General features: G+C 39.6%; 1 protein-coding gene across 1 annotated transcript in view; it reads right to left on the bottom strand.

Moving 5' to 3' along the window:
- Positions 1–25,140, bottom strand: part of LOC115232072 (26S proteasome regulatory subunit 6A-B) — a 48,875-nt gene extending 23,735 nt beyond the window's left edge. The window contains exons 1-7 of the mRNA XM_029801946.2: positions 24,989–25,140; positions 21,870–21,950; positions 20,489–20,614; positions 10,931–11,038; positions 10,383–10,445; positions 10,087–10,133; positions 5,003–5,093 (exon numbers count right to left, since the gene is read on the bottom strand). Coding sequence (XP_029657806.1) covers positions 5,003–5,093; positions 10,087–10,133; positions 10,383–10,445; positions 10,931–11,038; positions 20,489–20,614; positions 21,870–21,950; positions 24,989–25,030 — 558 coding nt within the window. The 5' untranslated portion in view covers positions 25,031–25,140. The remainder of the gene's footprint in view (positions 1–5,002; positions 5,094–10,086; positions 10,134–10,382; positions 10,446–10,930; positions 11,039–20,488; positions 20,615–21,869; positions 21,951–24,988) is intronic.
- Between the last annotated feature and the right edge of the window lie 1,341 nt (positions 25,141–26,481).

The raw sequence follows: 26,481 nt of genomic DNA on the forward strand, positions 1-26,481 counted from the left end.
TTACTCTGAGTGAGAGGCCTTTTGTCACCAGCAGAGGTAAGAGCTCTCTGAACTTTGCCCAGGCTATTCTTACTCTAGCAGTTAGACTTTCAGCACACCCACCCCCGCTACTGACTTGGTTCCCTAGGTAACGGAAGCTATCAACTATTTCTAGTTTTTCTCCCTGGAATGTGGTGGAAGTTGGTCTCTGCGCATTTTCAGTGTTTATTGCTCCTGAGCATCTGCCACATACAAAAACTATTTTCCTAGTTAGCCTTCCTTTGACATTGCTGCACCTCTTATGTGTCCATAGCTTACACTTGGTGCATCTTATAGAGTTTCTACCTACGTCTTTTCTACAGATCGAGCAGGGCCATCTACCTGAAGGTGTTTGTGATTTGTCTACCTTCCTACTTATTAGGACTTTGGTTTTAGCTAGGTTGACTCTAAGGCCCTTCGATTCTAATCCTTGCTTCCACACCTGAAACTTCTCCTCCAGTTCTGATAGTGACTCAGCAATTAGAGCAAGGTCATCAGCATAGAGGAGCTCCCAGGGGCATCCTGTCTTAAATTCCTCCGTTAATGCTTGGAGGATTATGATAAATAGGAGGGGGCTGAGGACTGAACCTTGGTGGACCCCTACCTCTACCTGGAATTCTTCACTGTACTCGTTGCCAACCCTCACCTTACTAGCAGCTCTCACTAACCATTCATCTATCCCTAGTTTCCTCATTGACCACCAGATAAGGGATCGGGGGACCCTGTCAAAGGCTTTCTCCATGTCAACAAAAGCCAGGTACAGGGGCTTATCTTTGGCTAGGTATTTCTCCTACAGCTGTCTCACCAGGAATATGGCATCAGTGGTACTTTTCCCCGGCACGAACCCAAACTGCATCTCATCTAAACTAACTCTCTCTCTAACTAGTTGGGCTATGACCCTCTCCGTAACCTTCATTACCTGATCCAACAGCTTGATACTCCTGTAGTTATTTGTATCTAGGGCGTCACCTTTACCTTTGTAGCAGTTGACTATTATGCTGCTACACCAGTCATTGGGAATGACTCCTTCGTGTATCACCTGGTTAACTGTATGGGTGACTAGGCTATAGCCAACACTGCCAGATATTTTGGGGCCTGGGGCTTTCCCTGTCTTCATGCTTCTAATTGCCTTAACTAGCAAGGAACTGTCAACTCGGATAGCTGGTCCCTCTGTTGGGTCGACATTTGGCAGACTCTCTTTATCCCATTCATTTTCCTCATTCAGCAACCTTTCATAGTGGCGTCTCCAAACCTCTCTTTGCATCCTCATTTAGCGCAAGTAAACCGTCATCCTTGTGAACACATTTTTCTCCTACCACGTCACGATCCTCTCTCACACACTGTCTTGCAACACGAAATACCTCAAGTCTTTCATCCTCATGGCACAGAACATTGGCAAATTTTTTATATGCTTCCCCTCTGGCTAAATACACCTGCCTCCTAGCTTCCCTTCTGGCAGTCTGATACACTTCCCTGCTACCACCGTTCTTCCAGTCCTTCCAAGCCTGTTTCTTTTGTCTAACAGGGACTTCATAAACTGGAAATAGACCTAAGCATTTATAACAGCAAAAGTACCAGTTCTGTGCAAGAGATTCATCTCACTGGATCATTTGTACAACCATCATTATCATCATTTAATATCTGTTGTTCATGCTGGCATGAGCTGGATGGTTTGACCAGAGCTGGCAAGCAGGAAGGTTGCACCTGAAACAAGTCTGATTTGGCATGTTTTTCTATGACTGGATGCCTTTCCTACTGCCAACCACTCCATGAGTGTAATGGGTGCTTTTACATGCAACTGGCATGGGTGCGATTTGCATGACTCTGGTACCTGCCATGACTGCAATTTTGCTCAGCTTGGAGGGTCTTCTTTTTAAGCATGACATAATGCCAAAGGTTTCAGTCATTGCCTCTATGAGGCCCAATGCTTGAAAGGAACTTAGCCACTTTGCCTCTGGGAGATCCAATGCTCGAATGGTGCTCTTTACATGTTACCAGCATGGGTGCCAGTTATGTGACACCAACATCAGCCATGACTACAATTTCACTTGGCTTGACAAGTCTTCTCAAACACAGCATATTGCCAAATGTTTCAGTTACTAGTCATTGCCTCTGTGAAGAACATGCTTCATCACTTAGTCCCATGTCTTCCAAGGTCTCTACCACAGGTTCCTTCCAGGACACCTGTCCTCGTCCACATGCATCAATGACCATATCAGCACAGTTGTCTCTCTTGCACACCACATCTGATGCCTCTTAACTTTTCTCTCAAGATGCTTACACTCTCGTACACGCACACTGACATTGCACATCCAGCAAAGCATACTGGCTTCATTTCTTTCAAGCCTATGCAGGTCCTCAGCTGTCACAGCCCATGTTTCACTGCCATGTAGCATGGCTGTTCACACACAGGCATCATAAAATCTGCCTTTCACTCTGAGAGAGAGGCCCTTTGTTGCCAGCAGAGTTAAGAGCTCTCTGAACTTTGCCCAACCTAATCTTATTCTCACAGCTATGCTCTCGGAGCATCAACCTCCACTACTAACTTGGTTACCTAGATAACAGAAGCTATCTACTACCTCTAGCTTGCCCCCCTAGCATCCGAAGGAGGCTGTTTTCTGCACCTGTGCATCTTCTACATACAAAAGTTGGTTTCTGTGCTTACCTTCCTCTGATATTACTGGATCTTTATGTATCCAAAGCTTACACTGGGTGCATCTTATGGAGTTTCTACCTAAGCCTTTTCTACAGATCGAGCAGGGTCAGCTACCCGAAGGGATTTGTAATTTGTCTGCTTTCCTACTTCCAGTTCTGGTAGTGATTCAGCTATAAGAACAAGATCATCAGCATAGAGGGGCTCCCAGGGGCAGCCTGTCTTGAATTCCTCTGTTATTGCCTGAAGGACTATAAACAAGAGGGAGCTGATACTGCTGTAATTATTTCTATCTAAGGCATCACCTTTACCTTTGTAGCAGTTGACTATGGTGCTGCTACACCAGTCATTGGGTATGACTCCTTCATGAACCATCTGATTTACAATACGGGTGACTAGACTATAACCTACACCACCAGATAGTTTAAGCATATCAGCAGTGATTCCTGATGGAGCAGAGGCTTTCTCTGTCTTTATATCCTTAAATGCTTTATCTATCAAGGTACTGTCAATTTGGGTAGCTGGTCCCTCAATTGGGTTGACATTTGGCAGACTCTCCTCCTATTCATTCTCCATGTTCAGCAGTCTTTCACAATGGCATTTCCAAGCCATTTCCATGGCAGTATTTTAGTGCCTATCCAATCCCTTCTAACACACCTAGTACAGCCTCTTCTGATAGCACCTGCACCAATTTTGTACTCTGACCTTTTACTCTGTTGGCATATAGAGGAAATGAGAACCAGGTTAACAGTATACAAAAGTTTCTAGAAATAATCAATTCTAAACTCTTCAGGGACCTACTCCTCAAAAGTGAATCTGTTTAGTTCTTAGAACAGTTTATAGTCACATTGCTCTGCCAATCATTGGGATTGATTAAAACTTTTCTTGAGAGAGCTTTTATGTAGTTGCTTGTTCTGCTAGAAACAGCAGGCAAATCTTCAAATTACACTCTACAAACACACACAAAAAAAAATTATGAATAATGCTGTTCAGGATGCTTAGAAAAAAAGCATGACTGGAGTGGTCTCTGGTCACAGGCCTGCTTGATTACGATGACCTGTGGCTAAACAACGACGGACATCTCAGAAACTTTTCCACAATGAAAGTTGAAGACATTCTTTGTGAATCCAAACTTAGTTCTAATTGTTTCTAAGTCCAGAGTTACAACTATACTTTCATTTCAATTAAATTAACACTAAAAATGTACAGTAAAAACTCCATCAAATGCCAGGGGAAAAACTAGAAGTAGTTGATAGCTTCCTATATCTAGGTGAGCAAGTCAGTAGCGGAGGTGGATGCTCCAAGAGCATAGCTGCGAGAATAAGAATAGGCTGGGCAAAGTTCTGAGAGCTCATACCTCTGTTAGTAACAAAGGGCCTTTCCTTCAGAATGAAAGGCAGATTTTATGATGCCTGTGAACAGCCATGCTATATGGCATTGAAATATGTGCTGTGACTGCCAAGAACATGTATAAGTTTGAAAGAAATGAAGCTAGTATACTTCGCTGGACATGCAATGTCAATGTGCATGCATGACAGAGTGTAACTGTCTTGAGAGAAAAGTTGAGAACAAGAGGCATCAGATGTGTGCAAGAGAGACGACTGTGCTAGTATGGTCATGTGATGCATATGGACAAGGACAGCTGTGTACAGAAGTGCCAATCTCTAACAGTGGAGGAAATCTGTGAGCAGAGGTAGATCCAGGAGGACATGGGACAAGATGGTGAAACATGATCTTCAAATGTTGGACCTCACGGAGGCAATGACAAGTGACTGAGATGTTTGGCAATATGCCATGCTTGAGAAGACCCGTGAAACCAAGTGAAAGCATACTGTGTTGGTGGCATGTAAAAAGCACCCTTTGAATGTTGGGCAATATGCCATGTTTGAGAAGACCCATCAAGCCAAGTAAAATCCATAGGCATAGATGATGCCAGTGTCGTGTAATTGGCACCCATGCTGGTGGCACACAAAAAGCATCCTTCAAATGTTGGGCCTCATGGCTGCAGTAACAAGTGACCAAGACCTTTGGCAATATACCAAACTTGAGAAGACCCGTCAAACCAAGTAGTCACGGCTGATGCAGGTGTTATGGAACTGGCACCCAGCCGTACAAACCATCACAAATTAGATTGGAATCTAGTGTAGCTCCCCAGTTTACCAGTTTTCAGTCAAACTGTCCAACCCAAGACAGCATGGAAAAAGGACGTTAAATGATGATGATGATGATGATGATGATAATAAATGAAATCCTTTTTCAAATATCATAAGGCTAATGTATCTCTGTTTCTGATAAATATCAAAGGAAACAACAAAAATTAATTTGATTTACTTCTTGTATTTGTTTATCCAAGCCTCCAATATCACTGTATTGTTCTGTTGGTCGTTCATCAACTTCCATAGCTTTAACTCGAGAATCATATCTGGAAATAGACAAATTGCAGAAATTACAACCACAGAAAGGATTATTACCTCAAACGACTAATAACAAGAATTTAGTCAAAATCAGTTGGTTGAATAACAAAATGGGAAATCTAGGCTAATATAGGAGGAGGACCAATGCCACTGCTGTCACTACCACCACCACCATCAATGTTTCATGTCTATTTCCCTACTGGCATGGGTTGAAAAGGTCCTCAAAGCCGAAGTCATTTCTTATTGGGAATTGCTTCTTAACATTGGTGCTCGTATTTGTTATCTGACTTTGTTTCTATGGCTAGATACCACTCCTACTGTCAACCACTCTATAGTGTGTAAAGGGTGCTTTTTCCTGTGGCAAACACTAGAATACTTAGTAACCCAAGGTATGCAGAACTCCAGAGGTCTTGATCCCTCTTCAGTTCTAGAACTATATGCATAGGCACAGGTGTGGCTGTGTGATAAGAAACTTACTTCCCAATCACAAGGTTCCAGGTTCAGTCTCACTGCATGGCACCTTGGGCAAATGTCTTCTACTATAACCTTGGGCCAACCAAAGCCTTGTAAGTGGATTTGGTAGACGAAAACTGAAAGAAGCCCATTGTATGTGTGTGAGTATATATATATATATACACACATACACACACACACACATGTATATGTTGATGTGTCTGTGTTTGCCCCCCCACCATTGCTTGACAACCGACGTTATGGTGTTTACACCCCCGATAGAATAAGTACTAAGCTCACAAAGAATAAGTCAATTGTTTGACTAAAGGCAGTGCTCCAGCAGTCAAATGACTGAAACAAATAAATGAATAACCATCTTCAACTCCAGGGTAGTCATTCTAGTGATACCCAGCACAATCATTTATTTTGATCTGTTAGAAAGGTGTTTTATCTTTGAATTGGCTACACCCAGCCTCTCACACTTACCCTACAATATTATTTTTAGAAATAAACAATTTCAAAGCTACAAGGTAATCTGAATAAACAAGTGTTACATATGACAGAAATATCTAATTGATGTTTCCACCTAGAGACCTGACTACCATGCACAGCACTAGTACATTGGGGATAAGCCCTATATAAACAATTAGGCGTTCTCTGATCACCTACCAATCAGGTGTACACAGAACCCAAAATGATTTTGTACTTTCCACAGAAAGGAACAGTGAATGCTACACCACATCTTGGTGAAGAATGTGGCTCTTAACATAGGTTAGTGGTCAGTGACTTCAGAGTATAAGTGAGACAAATAGAAGAAAACAATTTGGAGAAGGACATGGAAAGCAATGAACAGTAGGTTTAAATACATTAGTTGATGCATATTACAAGATGGAGGAGGAAGAGGCAGTAGAGGATAACTGGGAGTTTCAATGGGGATAACCTATACAAAGCAATGGACCAAATCCATGGATAATGCATGGTCCCAGGTAAAAGGTGACATGGAAATAGAATAGTTCCATAGTCAGAGCTATAAAGGCTGAGACAAGAGTAGGAAAAGTGGTAGAAAGATTGCAGTCAAGAACAATGCCAGGTTGCAAGGTGAGAAGTTAGACAAGTCTATCTAGCAAGTAGGGAAAGCTGAGTATAAGAAGTTTGCCAATGTTTTAAGCAGTGAGTATCAAAGGCACTAAGTATTGGAGACAGTAGTGAAGTGAGCAGGACATATACTCTTATAGACAATGAAAAAGAAAGAGACATTGTTGAAGGAAAAGAAATCACAGAAGAAAGAGGGTCAATCTCAAGTACAATCAACAGAAGGAGCAACCATCCAGGTCGACAGCATTATGGTGTATAGCACAATTAATGCAAAGAAGATACCTGCTCCATCAGGAATCATTACTGAAATGAATAAAATATCTGATGATGATGCTGATGATCTGGTGGAATAGTATAAGGGCTAGTTACCTGTAGAGTAAATCAAGAAGAAGAGGAAGGTGTCATGCCCATTAATTGGTGTAGCAACATGTACAAGAACAAAGGAGACATGCTAGAGATTGGAAAGAGCAGAAGTATTAAACTGTTAGGCCAGGTTGGAAAAGTTATGGAAAGAGTTAGAACATAGTTGATAAGGAAGAGAATTAACACAGAAGTAAGGTGGTTTTGTTATGTGTCAGGAAGAAGCTGCTGTACCTAGATTTCGAAATGGCCTTTGAAAGATACTCCACTCTGTGATGTGGTGGTCACTAAGGACACTTGGCATAGATAAATGGCTTGTGTGAGCTACAGTTTTGTAGTTACTAAGGTGAAAGTTAGTAATGAGGACAGTGGTGGATTCAATGTGAACATGGGCATGCACCAAGGTCACACCTTTTCCGTTTGTTAAAGTCCCCTAAGCCAAAAGAGAAGAGTTTAAAATTGGCTGCCCTTACAACCTCTCCATGCCAAAGACTCAGTTATTAGAGATGAATCTATAGTAGAATTAGAAAAGCCATTCCAGACATGGAAACAAAACCTGGAATTAAGAGGGTTCAAAGTGAATTTAGAAAAGGATAAGGTATTAGTAGGTATGAAAGACAGGACTCTGCTACCATCAGGGAAATTACCTTGCTTGACATATAATAAAGCAATAGGGAGGAGTTCCAAACATCATACCCAATAAAAGAATAGAGGGATGACATGCAGACAACAGAGAAATAGTCCTCATGTGATAAATGCACAGGAGTAGTAAGTAGTAAAAGCATATGTAAAATAGATAACCTCCAGTGTTTCATGGAAGTAATTGATAGCTTCTGTTACTTAGGATAACTAATTAGCAGGGTTGTGGTGGTGGTGGTAGGTGTTCTAAAATCATAGTGGTCAGAATAAGAACTGGTTGGAAAAAGTTCAGTGAACTATTACCTCTGCTGGTAACAGGGCTTCTTCAGAATGCAGGGCAGATTGTAGGATGTTTGTTTGTATAGTGTGATGTTGGAAGGTAGTGAGACATGAACCTTGAATATAGAGGATTGTAAAGGGTAGAAAGAAATGAAGCAAGCATATTCTGCTGGTCTACCTGTATGCATTAATGACAGTACAAATGAGCTGAATGAAGAAATGAACCATGCGATGTGTGTGGAAGAGAGCAGTTGTATCAAAAAGAGGCACAGACTGAAAGTGAATGGAACCTATGAAAGAGGAAGAACAAAGACTTGGTACGAAATGGAGTTTCATCTCACAGAGGAGATGACAAAAATACCAAGATGATTGGCTGCCACATATTTCATGGGAGAAAACCCATCTAGCTGTCAAGTGATGGTAAAGCAGGCATTCAAATTGCGTACCTTTAGAGATCAGATAAGAAATGGCATTTTCATGCTGGTATGTGTGCATGTACCATCCTTCTCTTGCACTCACTCTCATGTGACTTTCCACTGACATCAACCACTCTCACTTACCATCAGCTGTCTCTATGACTATTCAACCATCCCTCTATTATCATTCATATTTACTGCTATCCCAGCATGCTGCTTTCGGCAGTTTTCTATTCACTCTCCTTACTAACTATCATCATGTAGCTGCATCTCATTATCTCTCTTCCAGTACTCCTTTCTCTAGCATCCTTTCGCCCTATCACTGTTTCCTTCACCAGTTTGTGCATCATTCTTTCTTGTATTCAATCTTTTCAACAAGCTTGCCCTGTCAAGGACAAGGCAACCTCACTACTGCTGCTATGATAAAATTCACTCAATACACTTTTTTAAAGGGGTTGATAAATATTTGGAGATAACATACAGCAGAGAGGACCCTACCCTTTAGTCTTGTAAAAGATATGATCTCTAAGCTAATGCTATGATTAAATACATCCAGGCATAGAAACCACACCCTAAATAAGAATTGACTAAAACTGTGACATCCAGTCCAACCCATGCCAGCATGGAAAGTAAGCATAAAATGATAAACTTAAAAATCAAGGCTACAAATTTTTTAAGGAAGAACAATCACTTATAGCAGCAGCAGTATGTGTGTGTGTGTGGGGGGGGGGGTACTTCTCTCAACCTCAGAAGGATGACAAGTCAAGGCAGTCTCAGTAAAAGGCAAAATTTTGAAGTTTAAATACTTAACTATATTTCAATAGATAAATTAAACAGTTTTTTTCCCACTTTGTAAGAGTTGTTAGCATCAAGTAGGCAATAAAACATCTGTATGAACAAGGCAAAAGTTCAAATGATGTGCAAGTACAGAACTTGATGTAGTAAACCAAGATATTTCAATGAATTAAAATTACATCTGCAACTAAATTAGTAATTTGCATAAACAATAACCTTTATCTGAATTACTAATTCTAGTCAGAGAAGACAACCACAGTGTGACATTTTGAGAGGTTTCTTATGAAATGGGTGCTAACTCCTTGTAGCACATGATAGGAATACAGGTAGGGTGGGATATAAACGGCGGTGAATGCAGGGAGGGAAAGACTTTCTTGCTGTGAAGGACATTGTGGTAGCTCTTAATCTATGGACTATATTCCCAGGATTGCAGACTTGGAGGTCATTATTCTTTGACACGAATCCAATCCTACCAATAAAAAAGACAAACTGAGGGAACTCAATTAATGTAGTGAGTCTGATGCCTGGCATTTGTGTGACAACTGTAGACTTGATTCAGTCTTATGAAACCTCTTTACTGAAGCACCATCTTACTATTACTGAACATCTTAGTTAACTTGAGACGCTTATAAGAGCGAAAGTACAGTTTAATTGGAGGAAGATTTAGTTGCTGCTTTTTGTAGCATGCCACATAACAAACTACATACAGCTTCCATTGTTGGTTTGTGCTAAATTAATTGGTTTCTTACTGAAAGTGTAATTTCAACAATATAAAAGTGTCAAGTTGGTTGAATACTGAAGCAACAGTATAATATTGGGAGGGAGAGAGGGAGGGAGGGAGAGAGAGAGAGAGAGAGAGAGAGAGAGAGAGAGAGAGAGAGAGAGAGAGAGAGAGAGAGAGAGATATTTAAATTTTAAAAAGTAACAAATGTCTGACAGGAATATATTTGAAATTTTTACTTACTCTTGAGGAAGAGATTCTAATATCAAATAGGAATCTTTATTTACACCCTAAAAATAAAATAAAAATCAATCACTTGAAGGAAGCCATACAAATTGTTTGATCTCTTAAAATAGTTGTAGATTTTCTTTAGTGTTGTTACGGTAAAACTTTTACTTAGAGTCCTTTTATACATTCTCAGAATATCTGAAGACAATCACAAGCAAGATCTTTAAATGGTTTTGAAAGATTGTATGGTTATACTTTAAATATTGAAGACTAAAATAGTAATAGTCATAAGACTATAATTGAATACTTACCACAAGGTCACCTGGATGAAGGTTTTCAGCATCAACCAATCCAATAACAGGTAAGAAGTAAGTCTACAAACAGAATTACACTCTAAATTAGAAGAGCAGCTGTTAAAGCATAGGAAAATAATTTATTGTTCAATGGTACAGTTTCCACATATAAAACACCTATACTGGTGCCATGTAAAAAGCATTCATACTGGTTTCACATATTAAACACCCAGTACACTCTGTGATTAGGAAAGGTATCCAATTGGAGCCTGATGCAGCTCTCCAGTTTGCTAGCACCAGTCAAACGATCCAACTCATGCCACCATGAAAAATGGATGCTTGAATGATAACCATAATTTCACCAAGATAGGTGAGTTTTCTTTAGCATCACCAGACATCCTAGACTTTTCAGCTAATTCTTCTGTGTTGCCAAGGCCGCTGACTGGCTCCCATCTGGTGGCATGTAAAAAGCACCATTTGAGCATGATTGTTGCCAGCGTCACCTTATACACTTTTGCTAGCAGATAAAGTTTAATTAAGTTAGAAAATATATTTTTTTTACAAACCTGTCTAGTGGAAGTTTTTATAACAGCACATTTGCCTTTGCGTTGAGAATCCAAGTCAACATTAGCACCATCTTCTTCTCCTTGATCCTGTGGATCCATATCCAGTAACTAGAATACAGAAAGCAAATTAATGTTTCAAACGGTGATTCTGCAATAACATAGGATAAGAACACAACATGTTTTCTGACAAATGATGATAATATTAACAGGTTGTTTTTAATAGATATAAAAAATAAGTCAAGCATATCAACTGCAATGCTGATCACATGCTACTGCAGCCATTGCCATATCTATTGTATGTATATATATACTGTGTGTGTGTGTATATATATATATACATACACACATATACAAAAAGCAAGTAAAGTAAAATCATCATCATCGTTTAATGTCCGTTTTCCGTGCTAGCACGGGTTGGACGGTTCGACCGGGGTCTGGGAAGCCAGGAGGCTGCACCAGGCTCCAGTTTGATCTGGCAGTGTTTCTACAGCTGGATGCCCCTCCTAACGCCAACCACTCCGTGAGTGTAGTGGGTGCTTTTTACGTGCTAGGGGAGGCTGGCGGTGGCCACGATCGGTTGGTGCTTTTTACATGCCACTGGCACAGAAGCCAGTCAAGGCAGCGCTGGCATCGGCCACGTTCGGATGGTGCTACGTGCCACTGGCACAGGTATCGCAACTACTATTTCCATTTGATATTTATTTCGATGTTCATGTACTTGACTCAATAAGTCTCCTCAAGCACAGCAGGTTGTTCTGCAATCCAAGGTACTTTGAATGGGCTGGGGCTATGCGAAACTGGTGCAGGAAGCAGCCCGATCTTTGCAGTCACAGCATATCTCCAGAGATCTCAGTCCTTCGTCATTGCCTCTGTGAGGCCCAACGCTCGGAGGTGATGCTTGACTACCTCATCCCATGTCTTCCTGGGTCTACCTCTCCCCCTGATACCTTCAACTGTTTGGGAGCAGCACTTCTTCACACATCTCTCCTCATCCATCCGCAGTATATGACCATACCATCGCAAGCGTCTCTCTTGCACACCACATCTGATGCTTCTTATGTCCAGCATTTCTCTCAGGGTGCTTAAACTCTGTTGTGCATGCACACTGACATTACACATCCAGCGGATCATGTTAGCTTCATTTCTTTCAAGCCTACGCATGTCCTCTGCAGTCACAGCCCATGTTTCACTACCGTGAAGCATGGCAGTTCGCACACATGCATCATACAATCTACCTTTCGCTCTGAGCGAGAGACCCTTTGTCACCAGTAGGGGTAGGAGCTTTCTAAACTTTGCCCAGACTATTCGTATTCTAGTGGTGACACTCTCTGAGCATCCCCCTCCACTACTAACTTGGTCACCTAGGTAGCGGAAACTATCAACTACTTCTAGTTTTTTTCCCTGGAGTGTGATGGAATCTGTTTTCTGAGTATCTGTGGTGTCTATTGTCCCTGTGCATCTGCTGCACATGAAAGCTATCTTATCAGTTAATTTCCCTTTGATGTTGCTGCACCTCTTATGCGTCCATAGCTTACACTGGGTACATCTTATGGAGTTTCTACCTACACCTTTCCTACAGATCGAGCAGGGCCACCTGCCCGAGGGTGTGTGTGATGAGTTCGCCTTTCTGCTTACTATAACTTTGGTCTTTGCTACATTTACTCTAAGGCCCTTTGATTCTAAACCTTGCTTCCACGCTCGAAATTTCTTTTCTAGTTCCGGTAGTGATTCTGCTATGAGGGCCAGGTCATCAGCATAGAGGAGCTCCCAGGGGCAACCTGTTTTGAATTCCTCTGTTATTGCCTGGAGGACAATGATGAATAAAAGGGGACTGAGGGCTGAATCTTGGTGTACACCTACTTCTACCCGGAATTCTTCACTATACTTGTTGCCAATCATAACCTTGCTGACAGCCTCTCTGTATAGGGCATGTACAGCCCTAATATTTTGCTTGTTTTTTTCCATGCTGGTATGGGTTAGACAAGGCAAGTTGTGGGAGTATTCCATAGCTGGATTCCATTGTCAACATGTACTTGTTTCCATAAAGGTACTGCTTATTCCTCTGATCTTTTTGCACAATGAACCAGAGTATTGAGTTCAACTCCAGACAGTAACCACATCCAACGGATGGCCTGCAATAATCTATTCTAGGTTCAAGTGAACCACAGATGTTCAGTAAGCAATGATGTATCACAAACTTTCAAGGAGAAAATCTTTTCAAAACATGGACTGAATAAACATCAAAGTGGATCTCCACCTGCATTAGAGTGAACGTTTATATATTTATAGCTTCTCATTATGTTGGACATTTCGTATACTAATAGTTTGCTCCACAATCACCAACTTCCAATAATTTATTGCATGAATGGCATATATTTTGCATATTATATATTCTATCAGTTGTTCATAATATAGGAAAGTATTTTTACAACTACACACACACATATATAAAGAAACAGACTATAAGCTACAATAATAGAAAATCAGGAACATCTCTTTTAAAGGAGATTAAAATTAGATTTAATAAAATATTGAAAATTTTATCTCAACAAAGTTTAAGAAATATATCTATAGAACAGGAGTGAATGAGTGAGTGTATGTGTGCACGTGTAGATGTAGTACGGCCAAATATCTAAGGTTGCTTCACAATCACAAGGTCTTGGGTTTGATTCCACAACAGCTTTAGCTCAACCCAACTCTTGTTAGTAAAACTGAAAAGATGAGGGTAATTGTGTGGAAGTTTGTAAGATGAATTTAGAAGTCCAGCCTTATCACTAGGACTCTGAGGACAGTAAAAACTAAATGTAATGTAATGCATTAAAAAATCAATTCCACAGATTTTGAGTGCTACTGTTTTGTGAGCAAGATTTGGTAGAAATAATTGTTTCAAAGGCCAAAAAATTAGTAAATTTTGGATCCGGATTATTTAACCCTTATTATATAGCCATTTCTTTGATATAGGTTTTTGTACTGACCAGATCTGAGGATGGTGCAAAGTCCTCTCTCAACCCAAGGTAATGTGATGGTGGAACAATGTAGTTGACAGGGCCATTAGGGAAAAGAAACAGGCATGGAGGGACTAGAAGAATAGTGGTAGCAGGGAATTGTATCAGACTGCCAGAAGGGAAGCAGAAAAAATTTGCCAATGTTCTGTGTCGTGAGGACCAAAGACTTGAAGTGTTTTGTGTTACAAGACAGTGTGTGAGAGAGAATCGTGATGTCATAGGAGAGAAATGTGTCCGCATGGATGATGGCTCACTTGCATTTAATGAGGCTGCAAAGAAAGAGACGTGGAGACGCCACTAAGAAAGGCTGCTAAATGAAGAGAATGAATGGGAGAAAGAGAGTCTGCTGAATGTCGACCCAACAGAGGGACCAGCTATCCACATTGACAGTACCTTAGTAGATAAAGCAATTAAGGGTATGAAGACAAGGAAAGCCCCTGGCCCATCAGGAATCACCACTGAGATGCTTAAAGTATCTTGGGCAAAGTTCAGAGAGCTCCTACCTCTGCTGGTGACAAAGGGCCTCTTGCCCAGATTAAAAGGTAGACTGTATGACGCATGTGTGAGAACAGCCATGCTACATGGCAGTGAAACATGGGCCGTGATGCTCAGGACATTCATAAGCTTGCAAGGAATGCAGCTAGTATGTTCCACTGGATGTGTAATGTCAGTGTGCATACATGACATAGTATAAGCACCCTGAGAGAGAAGTTGGACATAAGAAGCATCAGATGTGGTGTGCAAGAGAGATGACTGCACCAGTATGGATAAGGACAGCTGTGTGAAAAAGTGTCAAACCCTAGCAATAGAGGTAGACCCAGGAAGAGCTGGGATGAGGTGGTCAAGCACGACCATCGAACGTTGGGCCTCACAGAGGCGATATCAAGTGACCGAGACCTTTGGAGATACTGCGCTTGAGAAGACCCAGCAAGCCAAGTGAGACCGTAACCGTGACCTATGCCAGTGCAGTATAACCGGTCCATTTAAGAGTACCCTTCAGTCATTGAGCAATAAACTGTGCTTGCAAAGACCTGCTGAGTCAAATGAAGTCATTGTTGTGGTTGATGTTAGTGGCACGTAAAAAGCACCATTCAAGTGTGGTCGATGCCAGTGCTGGCTGACCGGTCTCGTGCCGGTGGCACGTAAAGAGCACCATTCGAGCATGGGTGTTGCCAGTGCTGTCTGACTGGCTCCCATGCTGGTGGTATGTAAAATGCACCTTTCAAGTGTGGTCGATGCAAGTACCGCCTGACTAGCCCTCATGCTGGTTGCACATAAAAAGCTACATTCTCAGAGTGGTTGGCGTTAGGAAGGGCATCCAGCTGTAAAAAGCTTGCCAGATTAGATTGGAGCCAATAATAATAATAACTCCTACTTTTCTGCACATCAAACAAGACCATTTCCCTAAAGGTACCAGGGCCCTGTCTTCTTTTCTACTTACTAAAACTTTCAACTTTACTAAGTTTTAGTAAGTAGAACCTCTTGGTTCTAGGTTTAACTTTCATACCTGCAATTTCCTCTCTAATTTCCCTTATAAATTCAGCTATGAGAACTAAATCATCAGCACAAAGGAGTTCCCATGAACAACCAACCTTAACCCTTTCGTTACCATATTTCTAACATAATCATAAATTTAGACTGGTTTCATTAAACAACTCTAACTTTTTTATTTAGCAACATATTAATGCGATTTTTGGAAAAAAAATTAACAAAAGATTCTCAACCAATTCTATTCCATAATTTTTGTCTCAAAGTGACTCTAATTACAGGTAAATTCAACAAAACATAAAATTATTTAAATTTTGCTTAAACATTGCTATAGAAAATAGGTTATTAACTAATATTCAATTGGGTATACAACAAAATTTTACTATAGAAGAGTTGTGCACATTACTGGATTTATTGGGTGAATTTAACACACAAAAGACAGGTGTACCATAAAGGTATAAATAAAACAAAAGACTGGAATTTGTCTGTGAAGAAAACTAGAAAACAAAATACACACACACCATCAACTAGATTAAATAAGCTCTCCCACATACATAGATACACAGAAGTATACAATAATGATTTACAAAAGAAATTAATCAAAATTTGTCACTCACCTTACAGGTAAATTAAAATTACACGTAAAGAAAAATAAAAACGAAGTAAATTTGAAAATCAAATCACACATATACAAATCAAACAATATTCCTATCATGAAAACTTGTAAAGCACCCTACTCTACATAATGCAACCTTGCAGAATGCACATAGGAAAGTTGTTTCAACAGCCCTTCCACTAAGAGCTTTCCTTTTTTGATGAAGGCATTGGTGACGCTGTTTTTTGTGACCCTTGATTTTTTCTAATTTATGGAGATTGACTGAATTCAGAGGGATATCCCTCTGGCAGGCTTTGTATCCCACCTAAACTTCTCAATCTTATCAAAGCTTATTACCACTCAACAAGATCCCGCATACGCATATACGGTGAAGTGTCGGAACCCTTCGAAATACGGTCTGGCGTTTGGCAAGGATGTGTTCTTTCACCGACTCTTTTCAATTACGCCATCGACTGGATCACCACAAATGCATTAAGGGAGTTCCCTGGTATCACTGTTGGTCACAACTTTTCCATCAAGGATCTAGACTATGCAGATGACATTGCGATACTTGGCGAAACATTTGCTGACGTCCAGTTTGCTATCAATGAGCTCAAGTATGTTGCATTGCAGATTGGTATTAAAGTCAATGCCTTGAAGACCAAAATCCTCACAGCCAGCTTCGCCCCACCAGACAAAACACCCATTGTCCTCAATGGTGATATTCTTGAAGAGGTTGAGAGTTTCAAATACCTTGGCACCATCATTACAGCCACAGGTCAAGGTGAGGCTGACATTAAAACACGAATCGACCTCGCTCGCCAAGCCTTCAACCAACTCAATGCACGACTCTGGTCAAGATCTGAGATCTGACACACCACCAAAGTATGGATCTACCAAGCACTAGTGCGAACGATTCTCCTTTACGGCAGTGAGTCATGGCCGATGAAGTTGGAAGATATTAAGCGGCTAGAATCCTTCGATCACTTCTGTCTACACCGCATCCTTTGTCTCCAACAATTCGGTGCGACACCAGTGCAAAATCACCTCCCTCTGACAAGTCATCCTAACGAGATGTCTGCATTGGCTGGGTCATGCCTTCTGTCGTCAACCAGGAGAATTCATCTACGAAGCAATTGCTCCAGCTCCCCTTCAGGGTTGGCGAAAGCGATGTGGTGGACAACGAAAAACCTGGCTGATAACAGTCAAGGCTGATCTGTAACCCAACCTAGGCCCCCATGTCTATGGCATTCGCTGCTGGAATAAGGAGTGGTTGGAGATCATGTGGTCGTTAGCCTCAAATCGCCAGGTCTGGTTGGCGTTTGTGATAGATGCAGCATTGAGGAAGACTGAAGCCAGCTCAATCCACCCCGGGTGAATGCTGTCTCAAGACAAGAAGAAGACTACTCATATACCTGTTATAATCGAGGTTCACAAATGGCATGCCATTTTCATCCACATGTGGCTATGCACAGGTAGACTGAAAATTGATCTGCCTCTTATCTCTGTATGCGGTTGCAAGCAAATTTCCTTTCTGCTGCTGAATTATTTCACCTTTTTTTGTTAATTTTGCTTTTTTATATCCTTTTCTACTAGCGATCACTGTAGCACATGTATGTGTTGCCACAGTATCTAAATTCTCCACAAGTTTGACCGAACAGAAAACTCGGTCAAAAAATAATATATGGCTCTGATTATGGTATGGAAGTGATAAATTCCAGACCACATCATACCCCAGGCCATGCTGACTTACATAATTGTCTTTTTTGCCAGTATAAAATTCAAATCCAGAGCAGTGCCCAGTATTCGATTCACAAATCTTCCAAACTTTGATCCCCCACTTTGTGGCCTTTCCTGGCATATATTGTCAAAAATGCACTCAGCCTTTATAGCCCACCATACCCTCATCAATAATAGATAAATATCTCTCTGGTTTATAAACTGTTTTATATGTGTTTTGAACACAGTCAATGAGGGGTCTTATTTCAAATAAGGGATCAAAGTCAGGTTCTCCATGTACTGGTGTACTGCTCGTGTCTCTTATATGTAGATATTGAGTCAATTTTAAAAACTGTGTCCTCATCATTATACTTGAGACATATTCGTCTCCAAATGGTTCATCACTACTCCAGTAATTTGTAATTCTGGGTAGCTTTCTAATGCCCATAATAACATTTATGGCAAAATATGCCTTAATTTCATTTAAGCTTGTGGGAAACCACAAACTATCCTTTTTTTCACTTTGTTTACTTTCAGCGTAATGATTTGTTTCTGCCGTAATGATTTCAAATAAGCTCATAGGTAAAAGTAGAAGGAAATAGTCTAAAGCTTTGCTCTCCTGAGAAAGACAGTGACTTGGTCCAGTTTCTTCAGAAAAATCACTAAAAGAAAGTTTAAAATTTTTTACTCCATTCAGGTGCCATGTCATTTTCTTTATTGCTGTCATCGGAGCTCTCGGATTCACTGCTTTCACTTTTGGAAAATGAAACATCGGATTCATTATCAAATACCATGTGTTTTTTTTGTCAGTTATAGAGTTAGATTTATCAAGGTCTTCAGTGGAAAATCCTTTAAATTCTGACTCGCTGCTTGACAGAATGAAATTGGTATCCATTTTTTTTGTCAGAACTACAAATTTTCAAAACACAACAGAAACAAATTTGGAAAAAAAATCTCCCAAAATTCACAGAATTAAAATAACACGTCAATCATTGTCCAAAACTGTAGCTCAGTTGTTTATACAGTATAATCACGTATTTTCATGAATGTACTTACGAGATTTGCACTGATATTCTCATTTAAATATGAATATGTGGTTATGGGTGGTTTTGGGTGGCTTGATCACATGAACCAAAATTTTTTGTGGGTGTCTTTGGGTGGTTTGGTAACAAAAGGGTTAAACACCTCTGCTGATGGCCTGCAGGAATATGATGAATAGGACTGAAAACTGAATTTTGATGGACTCAACCCGTATGCAAAATTCTTGAATTATATTGCTGTCAACTCTCTTTTTACTTACTGTATCTTTGTATATGGCTTATACAGCTATCAAACAAGCCATTCATTAATGCCAAGTTTTCTTAATGACCATCAGATTACTGTACATGATACCCTATCAAATATCATTTCCAAATCAAGGAAAGCCAGGAATAATGGTTTACTGTTAGCCAAGTGTTTCTTTTGCAGTTGCCTCATTAGGAAGATTTTTTCCAAGATTCTACTTCTATGTATGAAACCAAGCTGCATCGCATGTAGCTCAACCCTGTTACAAATCAATTGTGTTGTGATGTGATCCTGTAATTTGATTCCTTTATAGTTGCTTCTCTCAAAAGCATCTCCTTTGTCTTTGTAGCAATTCCCATACAAAGTACCTTGGATCACAGGATGGCCTACTGTGCTTGAAGAGACCTATTCAGTCAAGTACATCAACATCAAATAAAAATCAAATGGAAATTGTAATTGTGATATCTGTGCCGGTGCCACGTAAAAAGCACCATCCAAACATGGCCGATGCCAGCGCCACCTTGACTGGTTTCCGTGCTGGTGGCATGTAAAAAGCACCAACCGATCGTGGCCATTACCAACCTCCCTTGGCACCTGTGCTGGTGGCACGTAAAAAGCACCCACTACACTCACGGAATGGTTGGTGTTAGGAAGGGCATCCAGCTGTAGAAACACTGTCAGATCAGACTGGAGCCTGATGCAGCCTCCTGGCTTCCCAGACCCTGGTCGAACCGTCCAACCCATGCTAGCATGGAAAATGGACGTTAAACGATGATGATGATAATGACTGCCATTCAGTTGGTATGACTCCTTGCATAACTTGATTAACTCTCTGGTTGGTAATCATGTAATCTATATCACTGGACATTTTGAGCATCTTTGCAACTATCCCTGATGGACAGGCTGCTTTCCTTCCACATCCTTGATTGCCTTATCTACTATGCTGATGTCAACTTGGAATTGTTGGTCCCTCTGTAGGGTCAGCATGAAATAGCCCCACTTTATCTCATGCATTCTTCATGTTTGATGCCACCTTCTTGTCCTTCATATCAATGGCAAGTATGCCTTCATCATTCTTAATGCATTTTTCACCATGGCATCATCTTCTGTTACACACTATCTTGTGAACCTGAAAACCACACACCTCTGATGCTTATGTTGCAAGATATGAGCAAAACACTTCCTCTCAGCCTCACCTTAGCCAAAGATGACTTGCCAGCTAGGTGCCCTTCCAGCCATTTGATAATGCTCCCAACTACTGCCTTCCTCTCAGGTTTCCAAAGTTTGTCTCTTAGCTTTACTGCCCTATTAACAGTATCATTCCACCCTAAGCAAGCATATCAATGTATGCTGGATCCATGCTAATAAATGTCTATATTTAACAGCTATAGTCCCTGAAGCAAGTAAAGTAACATACATAAAAATGGGGGGAAGAATAACACCAGCACATTGATCTAAAGTACTTACCTCAATAACATTCGATACCAGATACGGCAAAGTTTTGTTCACTTTGATTTTCTCTTTGTTTTCTTTTATTTTGTCTTTCTGGGTTTGAAGTTCGTGTTTGATTCTCTGATCATCTGTCCTCATGATCTAAAATGAATAAAGAAAGAAATATATTCATTTTGAAATGTAACAAACTGTAAAGAATTTCCATACCATCTCATTCTTGTTTGTTAGCAGTTTGATTTGGAAGAAACAGCAGTGGCCAGGATCTTTGTAGACTCTCCAAGAAGACTAATTAGATCAACATGGTTAATGGTGTTCTTGAATTGCTGCAGGACAATAGTGTAGTGGGGTTGTAGAGTGGTAAAGTGGGTCCAGCAATACTGGTGTGCACATGCCACATTGTGAGGAGGCTTCCAACCCATAAGACTGGCACTCATAGGTCGATATACAAGATGCAATTGAACTAGCTATCAAGTGCAACAACAGTTCCCTTGCAAAATTTCTCAAGGGCGAAAAGGCAACTGGTGGGAGACATACAAGAACAAGTCTCCAGTGATAGTCATTAAGGTGGAAAAGGAATTTAAGGTTTTGGAAAAGGTAATTCTTAATGGATGTCTCCATTGTCTTTGAGAAGATGAGAGCAATGAGGTCAATAATTGCTCAAATTAGGGGATTCTTCTCCTTGGGAACAGTACAAATTGTATTGCTTTACTAAAGATTGTGATTGATTCTTGTAGAGAGAGGGATTGAGAAGTTTGCTAGTTCTGATGTGTATTGTTTGTATGTAATGGAAGGGACACTGTCAGGGCTGGTGGTCTTGTTGGTTTGAAGTAACTGGAGGCATTTTAGTTGCAGGAGTGATGAGGAAAAACATGTCTAAAAAAATGTTTTTCTAAAATGGCTTTGTCAAAGAAAGAGCAGTGTTTGTCTTGGTGTGTTGTGGGAGTTAACTGCAGACGACAGAGTGGTAGTCTGTAATCAAGGGCTAAATGGTAGTGTTAAATAAATCACTTGAGGAAAAGAAGAACAGTCCATCCAAAAGGATTCTACAGTTTATGGATGCTGTCACTGAAAGGTAACCATAACCACAGCAGAAGACTATGAATGATACGAAAGTGATGAGGTCTCTTAAATGAGATGACAGAGTATTAGAATAAGTGACAATATGGAGTACAGCAGATCAGTCGACTCATACCTGCATGGAAAATGATGTCTTCAATATATAAAAACAAACACAGCAAACTTGTAAAGAATATTGCTAATTATGCATTTCTGGTAGTAGTAATTCTAATGGATTATGTAATTAAAATATTTCTTCAAACTGCAACAAATGTAAAACTATAAAGAAATAAGTAGATCAAGAGGGAACCTTAAATAATAATGTTACATATTTACTTACGCTAACTTCATTATCAAGCAGTCTGGTTCGGCTAATTATTTCATCTGTTGACATACGTAACACTTCTTCACCAAGCACTTCCTGGAAAGCAATTACATTTCGATGAGCTAAGATTCTTGAATGAATATATATATAAGTACGTATGAGAACATGTTTAAACAAATTGTTGATTTAAACTATTTGTTTAAATAAATAGTTTAAACAAATAGTTGATTTCTTTTTTTATTTGTCTATCATATTTTCATTTAAAATATATAAATATAGTTGTTGAATTCAATGAAAAAGAAAATAATAGTTACAAACAAGTTCACCACCATTGTCATTTAACATCCGTTTTCTACGCTGGAATGGGATGGATGATTTGATAGGAGCTGGTAACCTAGACAACTGTACTAGGCTCCATGTCTGTTTTGGCATGGCTTCTATGGCTGAATTAATATCATCTTCCTAATGAGATTATTGTAAGAAAAGAGCTTAGTGGTAAGCCTGTATATCTAACATTTATAGACCTGGAGAAGAAATTCGATAGTTTGGTCATCAGGTGGTTCTTAAGTAAGAGTAGAAGAATGGCTTGTGCAGCTGTACAGGCTATGTACAGAGGTGTAGTCAGCAAAGTAAGAGTTAACAATGAGTACAACAATACATTAAGTGTGCAAGTTGGGACCCATCAAAACTTGGCTGTCAGTTCTCTTCTGTTTATGGTTGCGTAGTTTCAGATTTAGTCCCACCACTTGACACCTTGAGGAAGTGTTGCCTAGAATGCACAGCAAAAAACTAAGCCACTGCCTGCTGTCCTCTACTGGTCAGATGTTAGAGATGTGGGCCCGCTAATATGGTCATGCACTCTAGAAATAAATCATTATGTTTGCATACATTAAAAAGTGTTTTAAAGATTTTTTTCTACTTTACATGTATTCATTTCACCCATCTGACAGTTTTTACATCTAATTCAGGAGTAGGGGAGGGTTTATCAGCTTACAAGACCTATATGCAAAAAAAGGACTTGATGGAAGACATCTCTCACTTGTAATACACGGACAGTAAATACTTCTCAACTGTAATATATTGATATTCTGGCTTTAAAAAATCGTTTTGCTTTAATGAATTAGCAGATGTTATTAGATACAGATAATATCACAAGTAAATCAGATGGCAAAATGCTGCACAATACTGATGTCTTGCATAAAAGCATGGTGTCAAATTTGAAGGGAAAAAAAAACAGTCGATGACATTAATCCTGGAAGGATAGAAGGCAAAGTTCACTACAGTAGGATTTGCACTTAGAACATAAAGGGTCAAAACAAATATTGGTTTCAAATTTTAGCACAAGGCCAGCAATTTCGGGAGAAGGAATAAGTTGATTACATCAATCCCAGTGTCCAACTGGTACTTATGTTATCAACCCCAAAAGGATGAAAGGCAAAGTCTTGCCAGAATCCAAACTCTGAATGTAAAGACAGACGATATACCATTAAGCATTTTTGCCTGGCGTGCTAACAATTCTGGAGCCAAAATTAATGTCACAAGGCGTTTTGTTTGATGTTCCAACGATTCTGTGAAAATGCTGAATAATAATAATACTTTCTACAAAGGGCACAAAGCCTGGAATTTGAGGGGAGGGGGAAAGTCGATTACATCGACCACAGTAATTCACACTATTTATTTTATCGACCCTGAAAGAATGAATGGCAAAGTCGACCTCGGTGAAATTTGAACACAGAACGTGGAGACGAACAAAATGCCGCAAAAGCATTTTCCACGGCATGCTAACGATTTTGCTAGCTCGCCGTCTTGGAACCGAAACAAATGTTAGAAGGCATATTGTTTGATGCTTCAACGATTCTGTCAAACTGCAGAATAATAATAATGGTTTCAAATTTTTCCACAAGGGCAACAATTTAGGGGGAGGGGATGAGTCAATTTCATTGACCCTAGTATGCAACTGGTACTTATTTTATCGACCCCGAAAGTATGAAAGGTAAAATCGACCTCAGCGGAAGTTAAACTCAGAACGTAGCAGCAGACGAAATATCTATTTTTTTACTACTCACAAGGGGCTAAACACAAAGGGGACAAACAAGGACAGACAAACGGATTATGTCGATTACATCGACCCCAGTGCGTAACTGGTCCTTAATTTATCGACCCCGAAAGGATGAAAGGGGCGGAATTTGAACTCAGAACGTAACGGCAGACGAAATACGGCTACGCATTTCGCCTGGCGTGCTACCGTTTCTGCCAGGAATAAAACACGAATAAAAGCGAATTGAAACATTTTAGACAGGACTAAGTAAATAAAAGCAATGATTTTAGTTAAAAGGCAAAAAGCTATTAAACTAAATCGAATTAATTAAACAGCTGATACTTAATTTGGCTATCTTTCAAGCATTGTTGATCTAAATAGGTAAAACGTGGTGGTGGGAAAGCCGAGATGGTCATGACTAGAATGTCTCATGGGTCTCATCGATCGCAGTGGACTTGGTACAATACAAATTTTGTCAAGAGAGGGGTGGAGTTTAACCTCTCTCAGGAGAATAAACTAAATACTGCCAGTTCAATGTATGTCAAAGAGGGAAACCTCGATCTGTTGCAAAAAACAGTTAAATCTCCCTTAAATCACACCTTTTCTTAAATTTACCCCTCCTCACTACATTAGATAATTCAGTCTCTAATATAACAAAACAATGGGCTAGTTACGACTGGATACTCTCCTCCCGGTTTGGTGAATGATGGATGTGAGCTGGGACGAAACAATAGCAATCTTTATAAGAATCTTTAGACACATTCGCTTAAGAATATTTTTCAATATCATACACACGATTAAAGATAGTGAACAAATATGGAAGTTTTAAATATGATATAATACAAACTTTTATCACACCTTTATAATATTAAATTATCTGACAAATAATGTAATATTTGAGAAATGATAAAAGAAGAAAACAAGATTTTAACGCCATGACACAGCAAAATGTGGAGAAAGAGGAAGAAAGTGAAATAAAATATATTTGCAACGTTAATTTTCTTCCAAAATAAAACAAGTTCATATTCAATGAGCTAGTTAATTAGTTGTTACATATATAAGTAGATACATTGTGGCTTAATTAGAAAATATTTACCTCGCCATCCAATAAATTTAAATTATCTCCAAGGGTCGCCATGTTTGCTGGATTGTAAACTTGTGCACACAAATTAGTGACGTGTACACATATTCGCTTCTACCTGTTTTGATTAATATTCTTTAAGAATAGAATAGATTCCTTTGTTTCGGTTTCGAATTTTATGGAGTTTGTTGAAAGAAATATAAAATAAAAGAGAAAAATTAAAATATAAGTAATGGATATGATTATACTATTAACTTACGAGTAAATTCGACAAAACGCTTAACAATATCTAAATTGTAATGTCTCCCTGTTTAGTATTTGGTAGTAATACGAGTTGAGGGAGAAACAAGTCTTCATTCCAAACAAAAAAATTGTTTTAGAGTCGATTTGCGTTAAATGCAGCTATTTTCATAACGGTTATTAAGAGAGATGGTCAAGCATGGTAAATAAACATCAAGTATTTTACTACTGACAGAGTGCTAGCTAGACCATTTATTAGTTAAAGAGGAAATGTCTCAGGGATGCTTTTGGCTTGAAATATAATAGTTAAGTACAGGCTAACATAATTAATATAAGTAAGCAAATAATTTTTAATTAATTGAAGTGTTAAGAAAATTTATAAGCATTAATTCCTTTTCTTGTTCTTTTCCTGTTGCACAAGTTGCTGGTAGACCTCTCTAGTGCTAGTGGTATGAATAAGCACCTAGTAAAGTGGTTGATGTTAGGAAGGGCATCCACCTATAGAAACCATGCTGAGGCTGACTTTGGAGTACAATGCAGTCCTGTGGCTCATCAGATCCTGTCAAACTCTCGGAACATTCCAACACAGAAAATGAATGTTAAGTAATGGTGAGGTAAATTGTTTTCAAAGGGGCCGCAGAACCTCATTTGGCCCTGCCTACCTGAAATTGGAGACCAAATTCACCTGCTTGTTACTTGTCAAGCAAGCAGGAAATCCTTTGTTTGCATTTATGCACCAGATGATTAATGGGAAACACTTGACCTCCAGGGACCTTGCTGGTTACAGAAAGGTCAGTCCTTTGTTTAGAATTTGACCAACTTTCCTGGCCACAGATATATAACAGAGATCATTTTCTTTCTTGCTCTCTTTTGTCCTTCACTCGCCATACAAAGAGAAGCTGAAATCAAGAAAGGACGATGCCACTGATACCCTTTCTTCCTTTCTTAGCACAGTACATTCCCTACTCTTTCTCTCCCTACTAGTAGACCACAACTTCCCCACTAGCAACTACCAACCAGCAGCTGAACCATTTGTCACTGTCTCTACGATTACTGCTGTTTTACTAATCACTTGTTGAGCAAATGTAAAATGTAAATAATATTCTTTCTTTTTTGATGTTACCCTTCAATGTTTTTCACTGATTTCTCTGTTGTGAGAACCTCAGCTACCCACTACATTTGGTAGTTGGCTACATAATACCAACACACAACTTTAGCCACTACAATTGAGTAAGTAAAAGAGCTATAACATTTAAAATGGTTAAAAA

Source organism: Octopus sinensis, linkage group LG2 (genome assembly GCF_006345805.1).
Source record: "Octopus sinensis linkage group LG2, ASM634580v1, whole genome shotgun sequence".
Taxonomy (NCBI): Eukaryota; Metazoa; Mollusca; class Cephalopoda; order Octopoda; family Octopodidae; genus Octopus; species Octopus sinensis.